This window comes from Strigops habroptila, chromosome 4 (genome assembly GCF_004027225.2).
Source record: "Strigops habroptila isolate Jane chromosome 4, bStrHab1.2.pri, whole genome shotgun sequence".
NCBI classification, from domain to species: domain Eukaryota; kingdom Metazoa; phylum Chordata; class Aves; order Psittaciformes; family Psittacidae; genus Strigops; species Strigops habroptila.
This window is the reverse complement of record NC_046358.1, coordinates 21,909,474-21,927,145: the sequence shown is the minus strand read 5'-3', so window position 1 is coordinate 21,927,145 and position 17,672 is coordinate 21,909,474. Positions and strand designations below refer to the sequence as shown.

Genomic DNA, 17,672 nt, shown 5'->3' with positions numbered 1-17,672 from the left:
AAACAACAGTCCTAAAATATTAACTGCCCATTTCATTTCATCAGCTGATGGGATATGAGTAGTATGTTAAGAAATACTAAAAAATATTTTAGTTTCCAAATCACTATGGAAGACGTTGCTGAAGAACAACGCAACTGTAAAGTCTGCAGTAAACTCAGGTGAAGTGGCAATAAATTAAAAACTAAATTAATCCAAGATGACTCAGCTTCAAAGATCATTTTATTACATAAGAATCTCAGCTTCCCAGACAGCAGGGGGGAAAAAAAACCAGTCAGATTCACTAAAAGGAAAGGTTAAAAACCAAACCAAAACACCGAGCCAAAAAACTCACACAAACCAAACAAAAATACATCACACACACAAAAGTCCCTAAACCCCCAAACCCTACAAAACAGGACACCTCTCCCCCAGAGACTCAAGAACCAGATGACAGATAAGAAAGACAAAACATTAAGTATCTTATTTTACTAGGGGGTTGATACAGGGAGAAAATCTATTCAAGGTTTTTGCATATTTGCATTAGCAATACTTTAATTTAGTTGGAAATAAAGCTCATTCTGACAACACAAGGCAAAGCTGAAGACCAGGGTTAACCATAAGGGTTTGGGTTAATTTTCCTGAAAGACAACTTAATTGTCAAAATCCACAAACAGCAGAAGTGTCCCACAGAATGTGTATTACAGAACTGAGTGTTCTCAAATTATTGAAAATATTTTGGCCAAGGCTAAGGAAAGGGAGGTGCTGATGTTTCTACAGTCTTGCGTTCGACCTTGTCAACAGCTACAGCAAAGTCATCCAAAAATCCACTGAATTCCAGAAAAGCCTGAGCTACCTACTGCATTGAAAATAATAGCATCAAAAAATTATAGGATACAGAGACAGACATTTGTGTCTTTTCATTTACAGCTTTTCAATGTAACACAAAAAAAAACCTGCCCAAAAAAAAGTAAAACCACAAAACACCACCAAGTAACCGTCACAGTATTTTTACTAAAGACCTCGTGCTTTTTGCCAATTAACAAAGGTGATTTGCAGCACTGAACATCACTCTGTAATTTTACAAACAAGAAGCAACTTTTATGAGATCTACAAACACACACCCATATGTGAAATTGCAAGTGGAATCAGCACTACTCTTTCCTTTTATTTTCAACACAGCAAAACAAGAAGGGACTGCCACAGCTTTCTCCCACTGAGCGGAAAGTATTAACAAAATCCTGATTGTTTAGTGTATTGCTTTCCGGGAATACCAACTATTCAATCTTAGATGTAATGTTAGCTGCCTTGGCAAAAATATAAAAAGTGAAAAGTGAATACATCCTTTGGGATTCAACAGGCAGTCTGTAGGGTTTTCCTTCCATCACAGTGGAAACTGCACATAATAGAAAATAAGTCTTTCCAGAGCTTACCTTTAGTTTTTAAATGGCAGATTTAAAAATTAAAAGCTTTTCTGTTCTACTCTCAGATCTCCACTTTGGCTGAATCAAAAACCATAAATAAGAATTAAAAAATAAAATTAAAAAATAAAATAAAACAACATATGCAAGATAAAATTAAAAATTTCAGGCATTTCATATATAGAAGAAACCCGTAAGACATTAATCTATGATCTTCAAGTAAAATTCCACAAATACACACTCTAACCCATTATAAGGATACACTGCTCAGTTTTACCAAAAAAAAAAAAAAAAAATCCCCAAATGCTTAATTTTACAGCAAATATAGAAAAAGCAATGTAATCCCACCTTCTTTTTTATAATTCTGTCCTTTTTCCAGTTTTTAGAGTTAAGTCCAGTCTTTTGTGGTAGCCAAGATTTCTCTTTTGAGGTTTTTACAATATTCTGAAGAACCATCCTTAAAATATTCTTCATGTGGACAATTGTAAACAACAACAAACACAAAAAATCGTGTGTAGAGCTAAAACCTAAGAACAGTTTCTGTGCACAACTACAGTGAAAAACTACTTAAACAGAGTATTTTTGGTCTCTGGCATATGAATTCAAGCAGTAATGACGAGCAGTGATAAGATGTTCTAAAGAAACAAGACAGGCCACAGTTGTGACAGGAACAAGATAGGCTAGATCAAGTTTCACCTAATTAGGCAAGGTTGCAGTAGGGGAGTTTTGCTATCCTCTCATTGTGCAATAGTAATCTTTGTTTGCTATTATAATAATGACAAACAGTAAGCATTCATCTTAAATAAATTTACATATAAGGCTCTGTCTGTCTCAAAAGAGACAGAAGTGATTTTCCTGTTAAGGGGACAATGATATGAGATGTTCCAAGAGCAAATAATCAAAAGACATTTCCATGACATTTTCTTAGATCAGGAAAATGTTTTAAAAAGACCACCAGCTTAGAAACAAAACAAACCACAACAACAAACCCAACATGTATTTATGCCTAAAAATACTATACTTCAAGCACTACTCCATGCTTGGCAAAGTCTGCCTTCTAGCTGGACATAATTCAAGCAGCAAAGAATATAAAACGGTAAACTGTGTTTCTGACTGCCTCTTCATGTCAAGGGACAGCAAATGTTTATCATCATTCCTGTCAACACTATACAGGATCCAGAGTGGGGAACAGACAGAGAGATGGCACCAACACTGCATTTAGCTTTTACTCTACAATTGCAGGAGCAAAGCATATTCTTCATTCCCTTAATAGAGAAAATTGAGAGAAAGAGTCAGCAAGTGACCCAAGGGGCTAAAAAAACCAAAAAGAAACCAAAGAAAAACAAAACAAAAAAATCCAACCCATACTATGAAAGAACAACACGCCTGAACAATGCAGCTCTCTTAGAACAGAGTTATGAGGTACATTTTTCTGTATAGTACTTTAGATGTTAGTTGCAGGAACGGAAAAGTAAGGGGTTCTCGGTTTCATTGTCAGCCACAGAATTGTTACATTACGCTTCCCTACAAAGGGCAGCAGAGAAGAAAAAGCTAGTAAGACACCATATTTAGCCTGCTTCACCACCCAGGAATAGTACTGTCCTCCCTTAAATCATTTTGTCAGTAACAAAAAGACTCTGATCCCATGCAGTATTCCTTCCTTCCTCAGCAAACATGTATCATGTTGAGAGGTTTATTGAGAATATAATTGGTTGAATCATTTCAGACTTATAAAATGCTGCAACTGTAAAAAGTTAACCTGTGAGTAACTGAGAACATTTTAAATAAATGAGGAACTGAAGGATGTTTCTTAAAAGGGAAGGGTTGTTTTGCTTTTGGAAGGATGGAAAAATCTAATCTGGTTGTTCTCCAAAACCAGATTGTATCTTTATCTGCCAGAAAAACAAACTCTATCCATAAATAAATATTTGAGAGGAAAAGCTGGGCCTATATTAACACATATTGTGCCACTCTTCCAACTATGGCTACTGGCTGAATTCTTCTAAAAAACCCCCCAAACTCACAAAACCTTACTGCAACAGAAAGGCGTGACATACACATGCAGACCAGAAGTACATGGAGAGTCCAAAACTGAAGCCTGCCATCCCTATTGAGTATTGGGTTCTTCCAAGAGGAATAGGCACATAAACACGTCACTGAACTTCCCTTTCACCCTGTCATCCTCCCTTCCGGAATAACTGAAAACACCTGCAAGTAGTTTGTTAAATCAGATAAATAATAAAAGCAATACATGCACAGCATAGCCCCTTGCTTTCTCTCATATAAATAGATGTATTGTCTCCATATTGTGTATCTGATGAAGTGCCGCTATTTGGCTGACTGATTTAACTGTTACTTTTAGGTAGGCAGATCTAAATCTAGAATATATGTAGAGAGATAAGGACACTACAACCTCTGGTTGCTTTAATATATGATCAGCCTCAAATCCCTCAACTAAAAAAATAAGAACTGTTTTCCTCCAAAAAATGTAAAGAGGTTTCAAATATTCTAAGTGAACGAGGTGAGGTACACAGACGTAAGTTATGATCCTACATTAAATGTAAAAACCACGTAAGATCCCAGAGGACTTGCCCTGTGTGACAAGCTCATATTTAACAAACCTATATACATGCAGATTAGGTAAATCACTCAGTAGCAAAGTAACTGCAGTCTGTGATCCCACTAAAGCATTTTAACTTGAAGACACTCATGACCTCTGAAAACCACATGGAAAGATGTAGGAAAAAGAATATAAAGAAAACTGGAAGCATAATTCTCTAAAACGACACAACTTTACATCAAATATTCACACAAAATGAGAAATTACTTAACATATAGTTATAGATTGAAATTGGTGGATGTGAGCAACTAAGAATACTGAGAAGTAACAGGCAAGTATAAAGAAAAGCAAGAGTTGGAATAAAATACAACACTGTAGGTAGGGTATCACTAACTTTAAATTAAGGCTTATTTGTTTTAATAGGAATTGTTCCACTTTGCCACCCTATCTTACCCTCTCACTATTTTCAGTTCTTTCCCCTGCTACATAAGCTATATTGTAAATGCCTAATATGCAAATGTACCATTTATTGATTTTGAACATGCCTACCAACTAATGTGCACAACTGCACAGAGGCCCTCTGAGCTAAGCTTTTCCCACATTTGTAGAAAATTAATTTATACAGACACTTTAGGATTACTTCCAGATGAAAATTAACAAAACCCACACCACCAGCTTGTTCGCTTTCTATACATTCTCTTTCAGTGTTTTCCAATCAAAAATCCATGGATCATGCTGGGAAAAGCAAAAAAACCAAACATAAGCCAACCAAACAACAACAAACAATAAACCAAACAACACCTTCCCAAACAAAAAAACCCCAAACAACAAGCAAAAAGAAAACAGAAAACCAAACCAAAACAAAAAATCCCAAACAAAAACCACCCAACACCTGACCCCAGCCAAAACTAAAGGGGAAAAAAAAAAAATATCTAATTTTTCACAAGTCACTGTAAATTAATACTACTTAATGAGACAGGTACCTAAGTGTACTTATCACTTCCACTTTGGTAAACTGACAACTGAGTTTACATATTTCTTAAAACTCTTTTACTCAGGTAAAAGCAAATGATGTTCTATTACACTATAACTGTACTACGCTCAGTAACCTATGGAGAGTATGATTCATGTTGAGCATGTTTCCTTTTTCCATTCAAAGGATAAAGAAAATAAAAGTGAAAAAGAACTGGATTTAAACACATCAAATACATACATTCATTTATATAACATTTAAAAAAGAAATTGTGCTCAGCACGCTCTTTTCCAGGGGTGGGTTGGGGCCTCCCCAAATGATAGAAACACAATAGCATCCCTAAGTCCCCTGCATATCGAAGTATGTATTCCAGTATGACTACAAGCACTAACATATAAAAACATACACAGCTACATGGCAATACTCACACTTTTGCATTCTTTCACATATTCCAAGACATCTTTTCTCACAAGAAAACTGCAGTACTTAACAGAACAAGGAGGATGACTGAAAGGAAGGCAAAAGGTTTATAAAGAAACTCAGACACAATCAGAACACTCTCATCCCTGAGCACTGGAAAAAAAGAGGTTATTGAGACCTCGCTGCTTGAAAAATTTCTATATCATTTGTGAGGTAATAAGAAAAAGCTGACCAAAAGCTTCTTCCTACTTCTGAAAAACATACAGGCAAGTACATGCACACTCACGATCATGCTTCCTTGTAATTTTATGCCAAGGCTTCTCAGTTCTTCAGAACTCAGAGAAAGAACTGAGCAGTACTTGGTAGCTTCAGATGACTAGGAAAGGGCAGCAGCAGTACATGGGGGTAATTCACTAATGTATTGAAGACTCAAATCACAAAGATTTGTTAGGGTGAATGTTATAACACACCCAGAAATGCAAAAATACTGTATTAGAAATACCGCATAGTAAATCCTCTGATTTAGTGTCTTATGTGACTTAAAGTGGTTTTTTTTAGACTATAATTTTGTACCTCAAGTACAAAAAATCAACTATAAAAAGGTATAAAAAGGATACCAAAGGTTGGTAAATATGAAAGTGAATCAAATTCAGAAGATCTCTATGTTTATCTAAAAATGAGGAAAAGCACAGCAGTTGATATATAAATTAAATTACTCTACAGTAAGTATTTGAGTTGGACTTCAAAAAAAAAAAAATCACACTGGGGTAAACAGCAGTTTATAATTTAGCATTCAAACTGATTTAAACTTCCTTCACCACTTCACCTCCTATCAGTGCTAAAAAACCAAATAGTCCTTTGTTTTCCATCAGAAAAAAAAAAAATTAAAATAAAAAGTAAAATTAAAGTGCTGCCCTCAGGAATTTGGCCCCAGGTGGGGTGAGGTGGTGTTGCAAAAGCAACAGATTTGAAACTGATTTGTTTCAATGTAAAGCTTGGATTTTTATAGCATATTCCCATATCCAACGAGCTCTTGCTGAAGTGATGGTAACTGACAATAAAACGGTAAACACGCTGCACTGCACTGTACACCAAGAAGCTAGTCAGAAAAAGGACTGAAAAGGTTTCCAAGTGACATGGGCTAGAACAGACAACTGTCTATGCGATATGGTTTTAAAATAATGGCATGGATCCTGACATGACTTAGAAGTGCAAAGGAGGTCAACCACTACGGATTTTTTTTCCCCACTATTAGAAGTACATGACTCAGACTTCAAGCTAAAATTCAGGTAACGTGGGACAATAAAGCAGTACGTAAGGATATTAAGCATCAGGCATGCTGAGACATTCAGAGCTGCATGCAGAGATGAAGCTGCACACAAAGATGAGTTTCATAGCTTATTTTTACAAGACACAAGAATTCAATAACCTCCCAAAGTGTACATACAGTCCAACTGTTTGGAGCCTGAACAGTAATTAACCCATTCTTTAGCCTGCAGAATCATCCCAAATTTTAATTCCAAGAACTTGCTGATTTTAAATACACAGCAGGAAAATCTAACTACTTCTCTGATGATATATCTCAATAGCAACTTTGACACTAAGAAACCTGTTTGACTATTTCTAAGTATATATTTGACAAAGCTAAGCACCTGCCATACACATGTACTATAAAAATTACCTTACAGGATTTGTAAGAAATAGCTATCAGTTCATAGATGCAAATACTTTCGCAGATGCCCAAATAACAAGTTAGCTAAGCTGTCAGTGGGTAACTTAAGTTTCAGTCAAGTAATCATTTATTAGACGTACTACTTTCTGATGCTGCCCACATCATCACATGGTATACGCTCTGGCTACCATATTCTTCTCTCTACAACATGCTAACAGGCTGCCAGCCATTTTATAGACATCAATTATACTGTAACAATGTACAAATATCTTTACCTTGTTCTGTATCTTTTCAAAGAAAGTGACTGATATATTAGTAACATTTATTACAGACATTATGACAATGTTCTTAATTTAAGTAGTTTGAAAACCCTTATCTTTGGCTGGATGGGATAGATTCAGGTCAGGTTTTGACCAACACAGTGGTTAAAATTTTACAAGATAGTCACAAACCCGAAACCTCATTTGTTTCTTTCTTTGTTTTTAAAAAAGTAGTAAGTATGAGGGAAAAGGGAGTACAAAAAAAGAGGTTGAACTATGTTGAAAGTATCATACCTTCAGAATGAGTAAGAATGCCAACAAATGCTGCACCATCTTGAACCACAAATTAGACAAATTGCATTAGGAAACAGAATTAGAAAAGGATTTTCTGATGCAAACATGCACTCAAACTATGTCTCCTCAACTTAAATTGTATTTCCTATTGTAAACTAAGACCTAAGCCATCTTATTTGACAAATTAAAAAAAAATTATATGCAGGTAAGCCTGTACTTAATGGCTATGGTAAACTTTGCTAGTCTCAAACCGCCCTCTTTCTTTCCCTTTAAACATCAGAGAGCAGCACAGGCAATACTTTTCTCCAAATATTAATAATGGGGCCCTGCCTACTGCTTTGTTCATCTAATGCTATAACTCTCGACAATTCTCAGTTATTCAACTTAGCAGGTCTGGACACATACATTCTGGTTTTTAGAAGAGAAGTTTGCGGGTCTCCAAGTATCAAAAATTGGCTCCCAGGAGAGTAAACCACAGAATTAATTCAGATGCTAGTCAATGCACTGTGCTTATGTGCATGAAGTGAGCCCATGGGATTTGGGATTTTTGGAGATCAGCCTGGCAGAGACGTTGAGCACGGCCCTGTTTTCTTGTTTTGGTTTGAGAGAGCAGGGAAGTTAGTTACTCTCCTTTGCCCCTTGGGACATGGATTACATTCCAAAAATCATTCAGATATACCTCACCATATTCACCATGGAGTCATTTCAGGCTAAAAAAAAAAAATCCAAACAGCCTAAACTGATAAAACTGTTTACATCCTTCCTGCAATCTATGCTTTTCTGTGCCGCCTTGTGCTGGTTTCAGTGCTTATCTGACCCTGCACCGAGTTGGTTTCAGTGTGCTCAGCTGGCAGAAAAGTATCCTGGGGAGAAAAAAAAAAAAAAGGCAAACAACTTCCTGCTGAGTTCGCAAACTGAAACAGCTCAGTACAGAATCAGATATCTACCAGAGCTAACACAAAAGAGAGGGCAGCAGGGCAGCAGGACTACAGCAGCCCCTGCAGTTATATCAATTTCACCTACACAGAACTGAAGCCTCAGTTTCCCACATTCTCAATTTATAAACAGTAGTTTAGTCATGTGAAAGCTGAAATCCTTTTGTCGAACCTAAAGTAGACATAAGGATACATATGTTAAATACAGTGTCTGCAACGTATGCAAGTTTAGAATAAATTGCTTCCTGCTGAAGTTGGAATTCCTTAAATAAAATAGTTTTATAGCTACAGTTTCCTCACACATAAATAGAATTCTGCTGCTAAGCAAAGCAATGAGATGGAAACTAAAAAAAAAAAAAAAAAAAATCTTAATTGTACTTTCACTAATGAAGAGCTAGGCTAAATTACACTATGAAGAGCGTAAAGAAATAATGGGCAGAAATCAGAAGGAATGCAATATTGCAAAGTGTGGGGGGGTAATAATGCAGACTAGCAACTGCCACCTAAGTTTTATTGGTTTTCCTCTTTTTTTGGTCCCAACTTTATATTTGTTTCTCAAGATTTCCACACAGACCACACATTTTACCAAAAACCCCAATATCCCTTACTTCCTCCTGTTTCAGGCAAAATCTAAAGTGTTACTGGATACCCAATAAAGATGTGAAAACTGATGAAACCATAACTTATCCTTGAAGCAACAATGTTACTGCACTGCAGAAATCTTTAGTTTCATTACACTGCTCTACTCGCCGGCTAAACAGCCAGAAAACAAAATTCAAAATATGTTGCCTGGGGTACAGCTACACAATAAACTAAACTGAATAAACAAAAATACTGAAAGGGAGAGTTTTCACTTCCTTATCCCCTTCTTCATTATCAATCTCAGCCAAGAAGTCCACTCCCTCCTATACCAACACAGACAAAACAATAGTCACAATGTAATCTGATTTAATGCACTAGCCTGGCAACATATGCAGGTATGTGTGTGTGTGTGTGTACATATATATCATCATCATTCTTTGGATACAACTATTTTTTACATTTTTAGTGACCTGGATCAGTGTACTGAGACAAGCGGTGCAACCCATTCAAAGCAAATGGTGGGAATAAGCAGCAAGGAAGAGGAAACAGCCTCTTCCCCTGGCCACAGGAAATGGTTAACCCAGCTCATCCCTATTGTGAAACCTCAGTCCCGAAAGGAATTCAGTTCCTCCAACATCCTACTGCACCACAATGATAAACCCACACTCCCCTACACAAGCAAGATTACACGTACTTGCTTCTAAGCAAGATTTAAGAAAACTAACAGAGTGACCTAAAACCTATGTAAAGTGGATGAAAATTGATGTTCAAAACAATTCTTTTCTTCCATTAAGCAGATCATATTTTTGCTTGTCCTTTGAGTTATTATAAAATTCAGGCTCTGTCCTCCCAGTAGCATTGTTGCTTCTGACACACTAATCTACTTCTGAAGGATGGTGTCTATTATTGCACAATACAAGTCTATTACTGTCTGTCATAAAAAAAAATGCTTTCAGAAGCTCCAAACATTGAGCACATTCCATGGACATATCATCTAATACATTAGAGATTATTACATGCTTCCAAGCTTAATTGATTCTAATGACAGATTTCCAAATTACTGGGAAAATGTACTAATCAGAAGTGTTAAAATTAATATTTTTTATTTATTTACTTAAAATACTATAATTTAAGAATCAGTGAGACACAGGATTCAAAACTGATGGAAAATCTGTTCATAAGTGAAGAAAGATTTTAAAGATCTTTGAAGTCACCTAATAATACAATTTTTCAATTTAAGAGGAAAAAAAAAAAAAATAAAATCCCACTTTCCTGGGATGTGACACAAGCCCAAGAATTATATCCTATATCCCATGCTAGCATGTTCACTTAGAGTTGAAGTATTTTGAGCTATCCTGTGCTAGTAATTAATGTATGTTAATACTAAGCTTTTAATTTAGTCAAACACATAAGACTTGTAAATTTTAGCAGTGAGTCATGATGGAAAGGGAGCAAGACATCTTCCCTCCACCTCCCCCAATTAGGCAATAATTTGTTTGCCTCTTCAAACCTCCATTCTCATCATTTTTTTTTTGCTTTTTGGAAGATGCCTCCAGCTTATAGGGACAAAAAAAAAAAAAAGCTCTGAAAATCCCTAAATGTTTAAAACTAAATGTGAGGTTTGATTTTAGCACTGAACAATAGACAGCAAATTCTTTAAAAAAAGGAACCTTGTTTATTCTACATATGGACAACTGTTAACATAACAGGGCTCTTCCACAGCTGTATGTGATCTTAATATAACTAAAAGAATCATCTACATGAGTTTTCTTAATAATATATTTCACATTAAACTTGGATTTGTTAGATTAACGTAATTCAATCTGGTGGAATGGAACTTTGTTGTCAAATAAATACCTATTCTCTCTAAAGTCTGCAAAGAGCAACAATCTCATCTATGTTAATAGATGAAGAGAAACTAATAAAGAGTATCCTTTCCCTCAAAATTTTCTCGTATGTTTCATTACAATCCATAGGTATCTACTAAACATATTTAAATATTCTATTATCAGAATAGCTTACGAGTAGTACTTTTTGTTGACATGGAGATGATTATGAACTTATTTTTACCACAGAATAGGTCATATTCTGTCATCCTAAAAAAAACAATGACATGATCCAAAAAAACACTAAATGGCCTTTAAGCTTTGTAGCAATAAATAACTCCTTTAATAATGGCTGATAAACTTGCAAATTATTCTCCACACTCAGTTCACATTTTTTCAGCAAACAGAGATGATATCAGATAACTGCAGAGCTCTGAATTAATTGCAATATATTTTATTTCAACATCACTGAAAATTCCTAATATTAAAGTGACACATTTTCCTTTAGACTTTTACAACATATTGTAGGGAAGAGAACGGCGTACACTGATTTGAAAATATTTTGAGTTTTAATCAGGAATAAGCAATTCCCACTTTGGACTTTTTGGGAAAGGTTTGGGACTGAATACATGAAAAGTGTGTACTCATTTAAAAAAACAAAACCAAAAAAACCCAACATCCAAACAACAACAGAAAACCAAAACAAAAAACCCCTTTTTCTTAATTCATCTGGAAGATAGGTTAATTCAAAAATAACTACCTGATACCCATCTTTGCTTTGTATTTTATCAGTCATGTTATCTGCCTTCATAAGTCAGGAACCTATGTAGCAATTAAGATACTACTGCACACTGTAATACTCAAGATCCACTTGTAATTGTCTAGTCTAATATAAAATACGCATCAGTCATGGTCATCTTTGGAGAAGAGTTGCAGTGTCACACAAAATTAACTAGACAAAAAAAAGACTCTAAGCTTTTCACTCTCACTTCTATTAAAACAACAAACACAACTACCCGACCATACACATAAAACCAGACATGTCCAACAAGTCTTTGACTCTAAGCCCCGCATGATGTCCCATAAGGTTACTCCTACATGCTTTCAAAAACATGAATGCTGGCTGCAACCTCACCGATACATGTTTCTCCCATCGCAAAACCAGAAAAGCTCTGCAGCGATATGCAATACTAACTATTCCTCCTAAGAGATTCAGTCCATCACAAGTTCTCACACAGCATCCACCATCACCTCTCATCACTTTACTGATGGTGTACAGACTACACTCTACACAGTTCTATGCCTTTGGCATGGCATGTTACCTCACATATGCTGTAAAAGAATGATATCCCAAATTTAGGTATATAATAGGAAGCGTTATATGCTTCTCAACTGTAGCAGTTCTTTCTTCCACGGTATCTCTTCTTAAGTAGGAAAACAGTGCTCCTCGTAAGTGACTTTTCCTATTTGTCAGCAGAGGCAATTTCAGAACTACCATCCAAGAAAAGGCATTAATTGCCTTCTTTAAGGGGAAAAAAGAAAAAAAAATCCAATAATTTTTCATAAACCAAATCTGAAGTCCCACCAAAGAAATCCAACTGGGGCAGAAGGAAAAAAAAAGGGGGGGAGGGAGTGTGGGAGAATGGAGGAGGAGATAATTAGACTTCTCCAAACAGGTTATAGATTATGTGGCTGAAAGAGGAGCTATTTTTGCAAACAAAATACAACTGTGGCTATTTTAACCCAGACGATTTCCTGTTTGAAAGGATATCACATAGTTCTGGGTTTGCATGTTTTATTCTATGGCAGCAATAAATATTAACCTTTTTTTCCAGTCAAAAAAAAAAAATCACTGTATTCAAGGCATACTTAGAGCAACTCTTTCAGTAAGTTCCTTTGTAGTGCTGATATTCAGTGTGGCATCATAAGCTCCTCACACACATAATCCTTATGTCCTGAAGGCAATGAAAGAGTTTATGACGGATGTGCCTTGTCAGCAAAGCAAAAAAACAATAAGTGAGAAAAGTGCAGTCCACATCATTATTGCTTCTTGAAGCCCAACTGTCTTCAAGACCAAGAATACAGTTATTTTTATATTTTTCAAAACCAAAGTAGAGTAAGCAACATGAACTAATATGGAAAGGCCGCCAAGGAACAGAGAGGGAGGTATCCTGGTCACAAAAGAAATCGTAACTGATAAAAACCTCTCAGAAGTAACTATGTTCCTGCAAGGGTTGGGAACAAAAGTCACCACTGACAAAACACAGGGAAAGAGGAAACAGGTAATTCCATTTTCTAAGCTTTAGATAAGACTTCATTATTAAAAATGGTTGTACAGAGTGAAAGAAAAAAAAAAAATCAAAAAATGTCCTCAATTACTTCAAATCTGATAAATACAAGTCATAAGAAACTAGAAAAGTTTGATAGCATTTCATTCTAATTTGCTGACACAAAACTGCAGCAATATCCACTTGTTACAGTGTTCAAGGCTAGTAGTACTGAAGTCTCTCCTCTTGCTATTACATGCTTTTAGTAATTGCATTTTTTTTAAAAAGGATCAGGGAAGAAAAAAAGCTTCTAGGAATGTGAATTCAAGGAATTCCATCACATAAGTTAGATCACTAGCATTTCCATTTTCAGAATACAAAATCTCAAGTAAAGAAAACCAAAACATTTGGTCCAGTTCTACAGCCATATGTTCACATCATTTTGGTATTGTATGTTGATTATTCCAGTAAATGGGGTTGTTTTTTTCATCCTTGCAGTCCAGGAATAAAATAGCTGAGAACCTGGAAGACTAAAGGCACTCTCACAGTGTCCATTTAAATATACATATTCCTGACTACCTTATGATCAGTTGTCCAGAACAGCACCTGAAAGCTCTTCGGAGAAGTAAAAAAATTATTATTTCAGGATTCGGACTCAGTAAGCTCTAATCTGCATTACTACCATCATAGCAAGGTAATTTGTTTTTATTAAAATTCAACCATCGCTACTAAAAATGCTTTGAAGTGTGTTTCAAAAACATCATAAAAAGTCTGAATTTTATAAGCACAAACAACTGCTACATTTAAACAACCATGAAGGTAACAAGAGACTGGCAGAAACAAACAGGTAAAGGAAGTCTTTTTCTAAAAAGTCAATCACTGCACTACAGAAGTTATGACATCAGCCTGAAACCCACACGTGGGTTAGTAATGGGAAGTGAATACATTTGTTCTGACTTAGCGTATCACTGACATGCTAGTCTTTCAATGAGAATTTTATGAATCTAAAGCCAAGTTACGATGGAAGCTGCAAAAGCTGACAGCCACCTTGGTTTTGTTTTTACAAGCTAAGATCCATACGTCTATGAAATAAGTTTGTCATTCAATGAACTTTATTGCTGGTTTCTAGTATGTCTAGTGCACTGAAATTCCTCTACAGTATCAATAGAATATTTTGGTACCTAGCAGTTGGAAGTTAAAGAGCACATCATGTTAAAAAGCTTGTCATATACCCGTTTTTTTAACACTACCTGTACTCTTCGATCTAAAATTTTACATCTAGTTTGAGCTATTTATTTCCTCCTCTCAGTCATGAAACCAAGTTAGAGTGATAAAATTTTGTAAAAGACGTCTTTACTATTCTCACTGAGAAGCATTCTGCTGCAGTGCTTCAGCTGCAAACACTGCAGAGGAACTGTAAATAAAAAGCTCATTTCTATTGGAATTAGAGAAAACCTGGGAGATACTCCTTTATATGGAGCACCTCATAAACCCACATCTGAGACCAAATAGAGTTTGAAAGAAATCAACAAAAGGAATGTAATTGTTTATTACTCAGCCTCAGAGGATCCTGTCATAAAACGAACAGTCATCAAGAACAACTCTCTTCCGACCACTGCATCAGCCCACAGCGAAAGGGGGAGGGAAAGAGAGGGGAGGGAAACGGAGAGACATTCTGTCACAGAAGACAGCCAAGGTTGTTTGCGGGAAAATGAAAGGGTTTATCTTCGGTAAACAAGCGACGGTTTCACAAAAGAGGCGGCAGAAACCGAGGAGGGAGACCGCCTTCCCTTCAGAGGTGCCGAGGCTGACATGAAGCTGCCGCCTGCACCCGGCTGACAACCGGCCTAAGGGCCCGGGCCGCCTGCCCCGGGACCGGTTAACCCTTCCCCACACCCGGGCGGCGAAGAATCAATGCTTGTAAGGAAAAAACCAAAACAAACAAACATGCCCCCCCCGCACACCCACTCACACAAACACAGAAAACCCGCCCGCGCCTCACGTGGGGCCTCGGCGGCCAGCAGCCGGTCGCCCCGCCGGCCCGCGCCCCCCGCCGAAACTGCCGCGGGCCAAGAGGGCGCCGCGGGAGGCAAGGAGCCCTCTCGGGCAGACGCGAGGGCACAGCCCGGGGGAACGCGGCCCTCGACCTGTCACAGCCGGTATGACTCCGAGAGCTGCTCAGCCGACGGAGGGGAGCGGCAGCCCCTCGCTGAGGGGAGGAGCGGGAGCAGGTCGTGTCCCCCCAGAAGCCAGGGACGGCGGTGACCGGCGGCCCCACCCCCGCCGGGGAACCTGACGGCGCCTCCGCGGCACCGTCGCGCTCTGGCCGTGCTGGCCGGAGCACAGGCAGGGATGACGGCGGCGCCGCGCACTCCATCCGCCGCCGCCGCCGGCCCCACAGGAAAAGGCAAGCCGTCCCATTACCCGGCAGAGCGGCGCCAGGCCGGGAAGGCAACGACGCGAACTCAACCCCTTCCCACTCACCGGCATCATCTCCACAGCCGCCCTCCAGCCAGCCTCGCCGAGGCTGCCGCCGTGCCGTGCCGGGCCTTTTCTGCCGCCGCCTCTCACCGTGGAGGACGCCGCGCTCGCCCTGGCGGCTGTGACAGGTGCCTCCCGCGCGCCTCGCTCGCCACAGCGGGCGGGCGGAAGGAAGAGGCGAAGGCGGCGGCGACGGCCGGGCTCCCAACCCCCTTCCTCCTCCTCTCGGCGCGGTGGCCTCCTGCCTCCTTCCCTCGGCGCTTCCTGCTCCGCTCCGCTCCGCCCGCGCCGCCCCGCCAGGGGTTAACCGCCGCCGCGGCACCATTGGCCGAGGCGGGGAGAGCCGGGGGCGGGGCGGTGGGAGGCGCGCGCACGGCCCTCGTGGGGCGGGTGCGCGCGTTGGCGCTGCACGTGACCGCGGCACTGTGAGGAGCCGGGACCCCCTCACGCCAGTTCTCCCCGCGGTTCCGTTCCGGTCCCGGTCGTTCCCACCACCCCCCACCCAAGCCTGGCCTCCGGCAGGCACCGCCTCCTCTGGGCGGGCTGCCCGGGCCGATTGCCCGCGGGTCGCGGCAGTGGAGGAAGCGGTAGCGGCCGCGGCCCTGGGCGCTTTCTGCCCCTGGAATGCGGGGAATGTGGTGGCGACGGAGCGGCTCGGCCGGGCTCTATCGCTGCGCGCTGGGAGACGGAGGAGCGCGGCGCGATCCGCCGGGCGTGCGTGGAGCGGGCTGGGGGAACGCGGCGCAGCCAGCCTCCCGCGGGAAGCGGGTGGGCCGCAGGGAGGCCCTGCCCTCTTCCCACAGCTTGTCGTGGTGTGTCTAAACGCATCTCGGTGCATCGCTGTCCCCTGGCGAGAATAACGTCATGCCTAGCGCCTCCCTCACTGCACCGTCCTTTCACCTGTGCCTTACTTGTGAAACCTGCCCGGTGGACAGCCCCCACCTCTGCAGCAGGAGGGAAGGTGTTTCTGGCCCGACCCTGATGTCGGGCTCCCATGAGATTCGGTCTTGTGTTTAAAAGTGAGGTTTAGTCCCCTCGGTTTCTGGTGTCTCATTCTGTAGAGCTACACCACCAAGATGAAAGTTAACAGCTTGGGAGAAGTGAAGCTCAACTCTTAAGTCAAAACATCACCATATGTTAGTACTGCACCACATGCAATGTAGACAAATTTCATATTGCTATGAGTCTTAAATCTGAATCTACAGAATACATGGACATACCCAGTGCTTCAACTCTTTCTGTAAGTGGCTGGTTTCCAGTCTTTGTTATTTTATTTGTAGAACACTGACAGATCTCAGCTAGGAGTGAAAAAAGAAAGTAACTTGGGAAATTTTTGAGAGGAGCTTAGATACAGTTTAAGTCTTCCAGGGTAAGTGGTAGTAGCATATTAATCCCAAATACAAGCTCCTATGTTAAATGTAACCTACTGATGTAAGATTCTATAACAGTTAAATGTGCGAATTATCTTAAAATAATATATACATGCCCAAGATTTCATTGCATGTCCTTGTCAGTGTATTTGCAGGCTCCAGTGTCAGCTTTACAATAGGTCAAAGCTTCTGCTGGTTTGGGTAAATTGGTCCTATGCGAAAAATCTACTTGCATCACAAGATAATACTTTGTCAGTTTGAAATTATTTTGCAAGTACTACAAGCACAGGGAGTGCTGCTCACTGACAGTAACACTATCATTATACTCGGTTTCCTGTAAACTGTGATTCTACCTCATGCACACAACTCTGGAAATAGGTAAGACTATGATACTTTAGACCCAATAGAGAACTCCAAGGTCTACTCAGGATAATAGTATTAACCCTGCTGCTAGGCTGACCTGAAATGAAACAGGCTATAATGGACTTGTAGTTATATATCTTAAAGAAAAAAGGAATTTTTCTTAATCAAAATTATACTGAACTTCAGTGAACAAAACAGCAGTGAAATTTACTTGTCCTCTTACTATTTGTAGTAATTCTAACAAATTCTAAATCCTAAAATTCTAATTTTAA

General features: G+C 39.4%; 1 protein-coding gene across 3 annotated transcripts in view; it reads right to left on the bottom strand.

The window, feature by feature from the left end:
* Window positions 1-15,956, bottom strand: part of PPP1R13B (protein phosphatase 1 regulatory subunit 13B) — a 71,023-nt gene extending 55,067 nt beyond the window's left edge. For 2 of the 3 annotated variants that reach the window (XM_030482585.1, XM_030482587.1), the window contains exon 1: window positions 15,671-15,952. In XM_030482585.1, coding sequence (XP_030338445.1) covers window positions 15,671-15,679 — 9 coding nt within the window. In that variant the 5' untranslated portion in view covers window positions 15,680-15,952. Of the gene's footprint in view, window positions 1-15,670 lie in introns of all 3 variants that reach the window. The other variant, XM_030482586.1, reaches the window with a different exon arrangement.
* Between the last annotated feature and the right edge of the window lie 1,716 nt (window positions 15,957-17,672).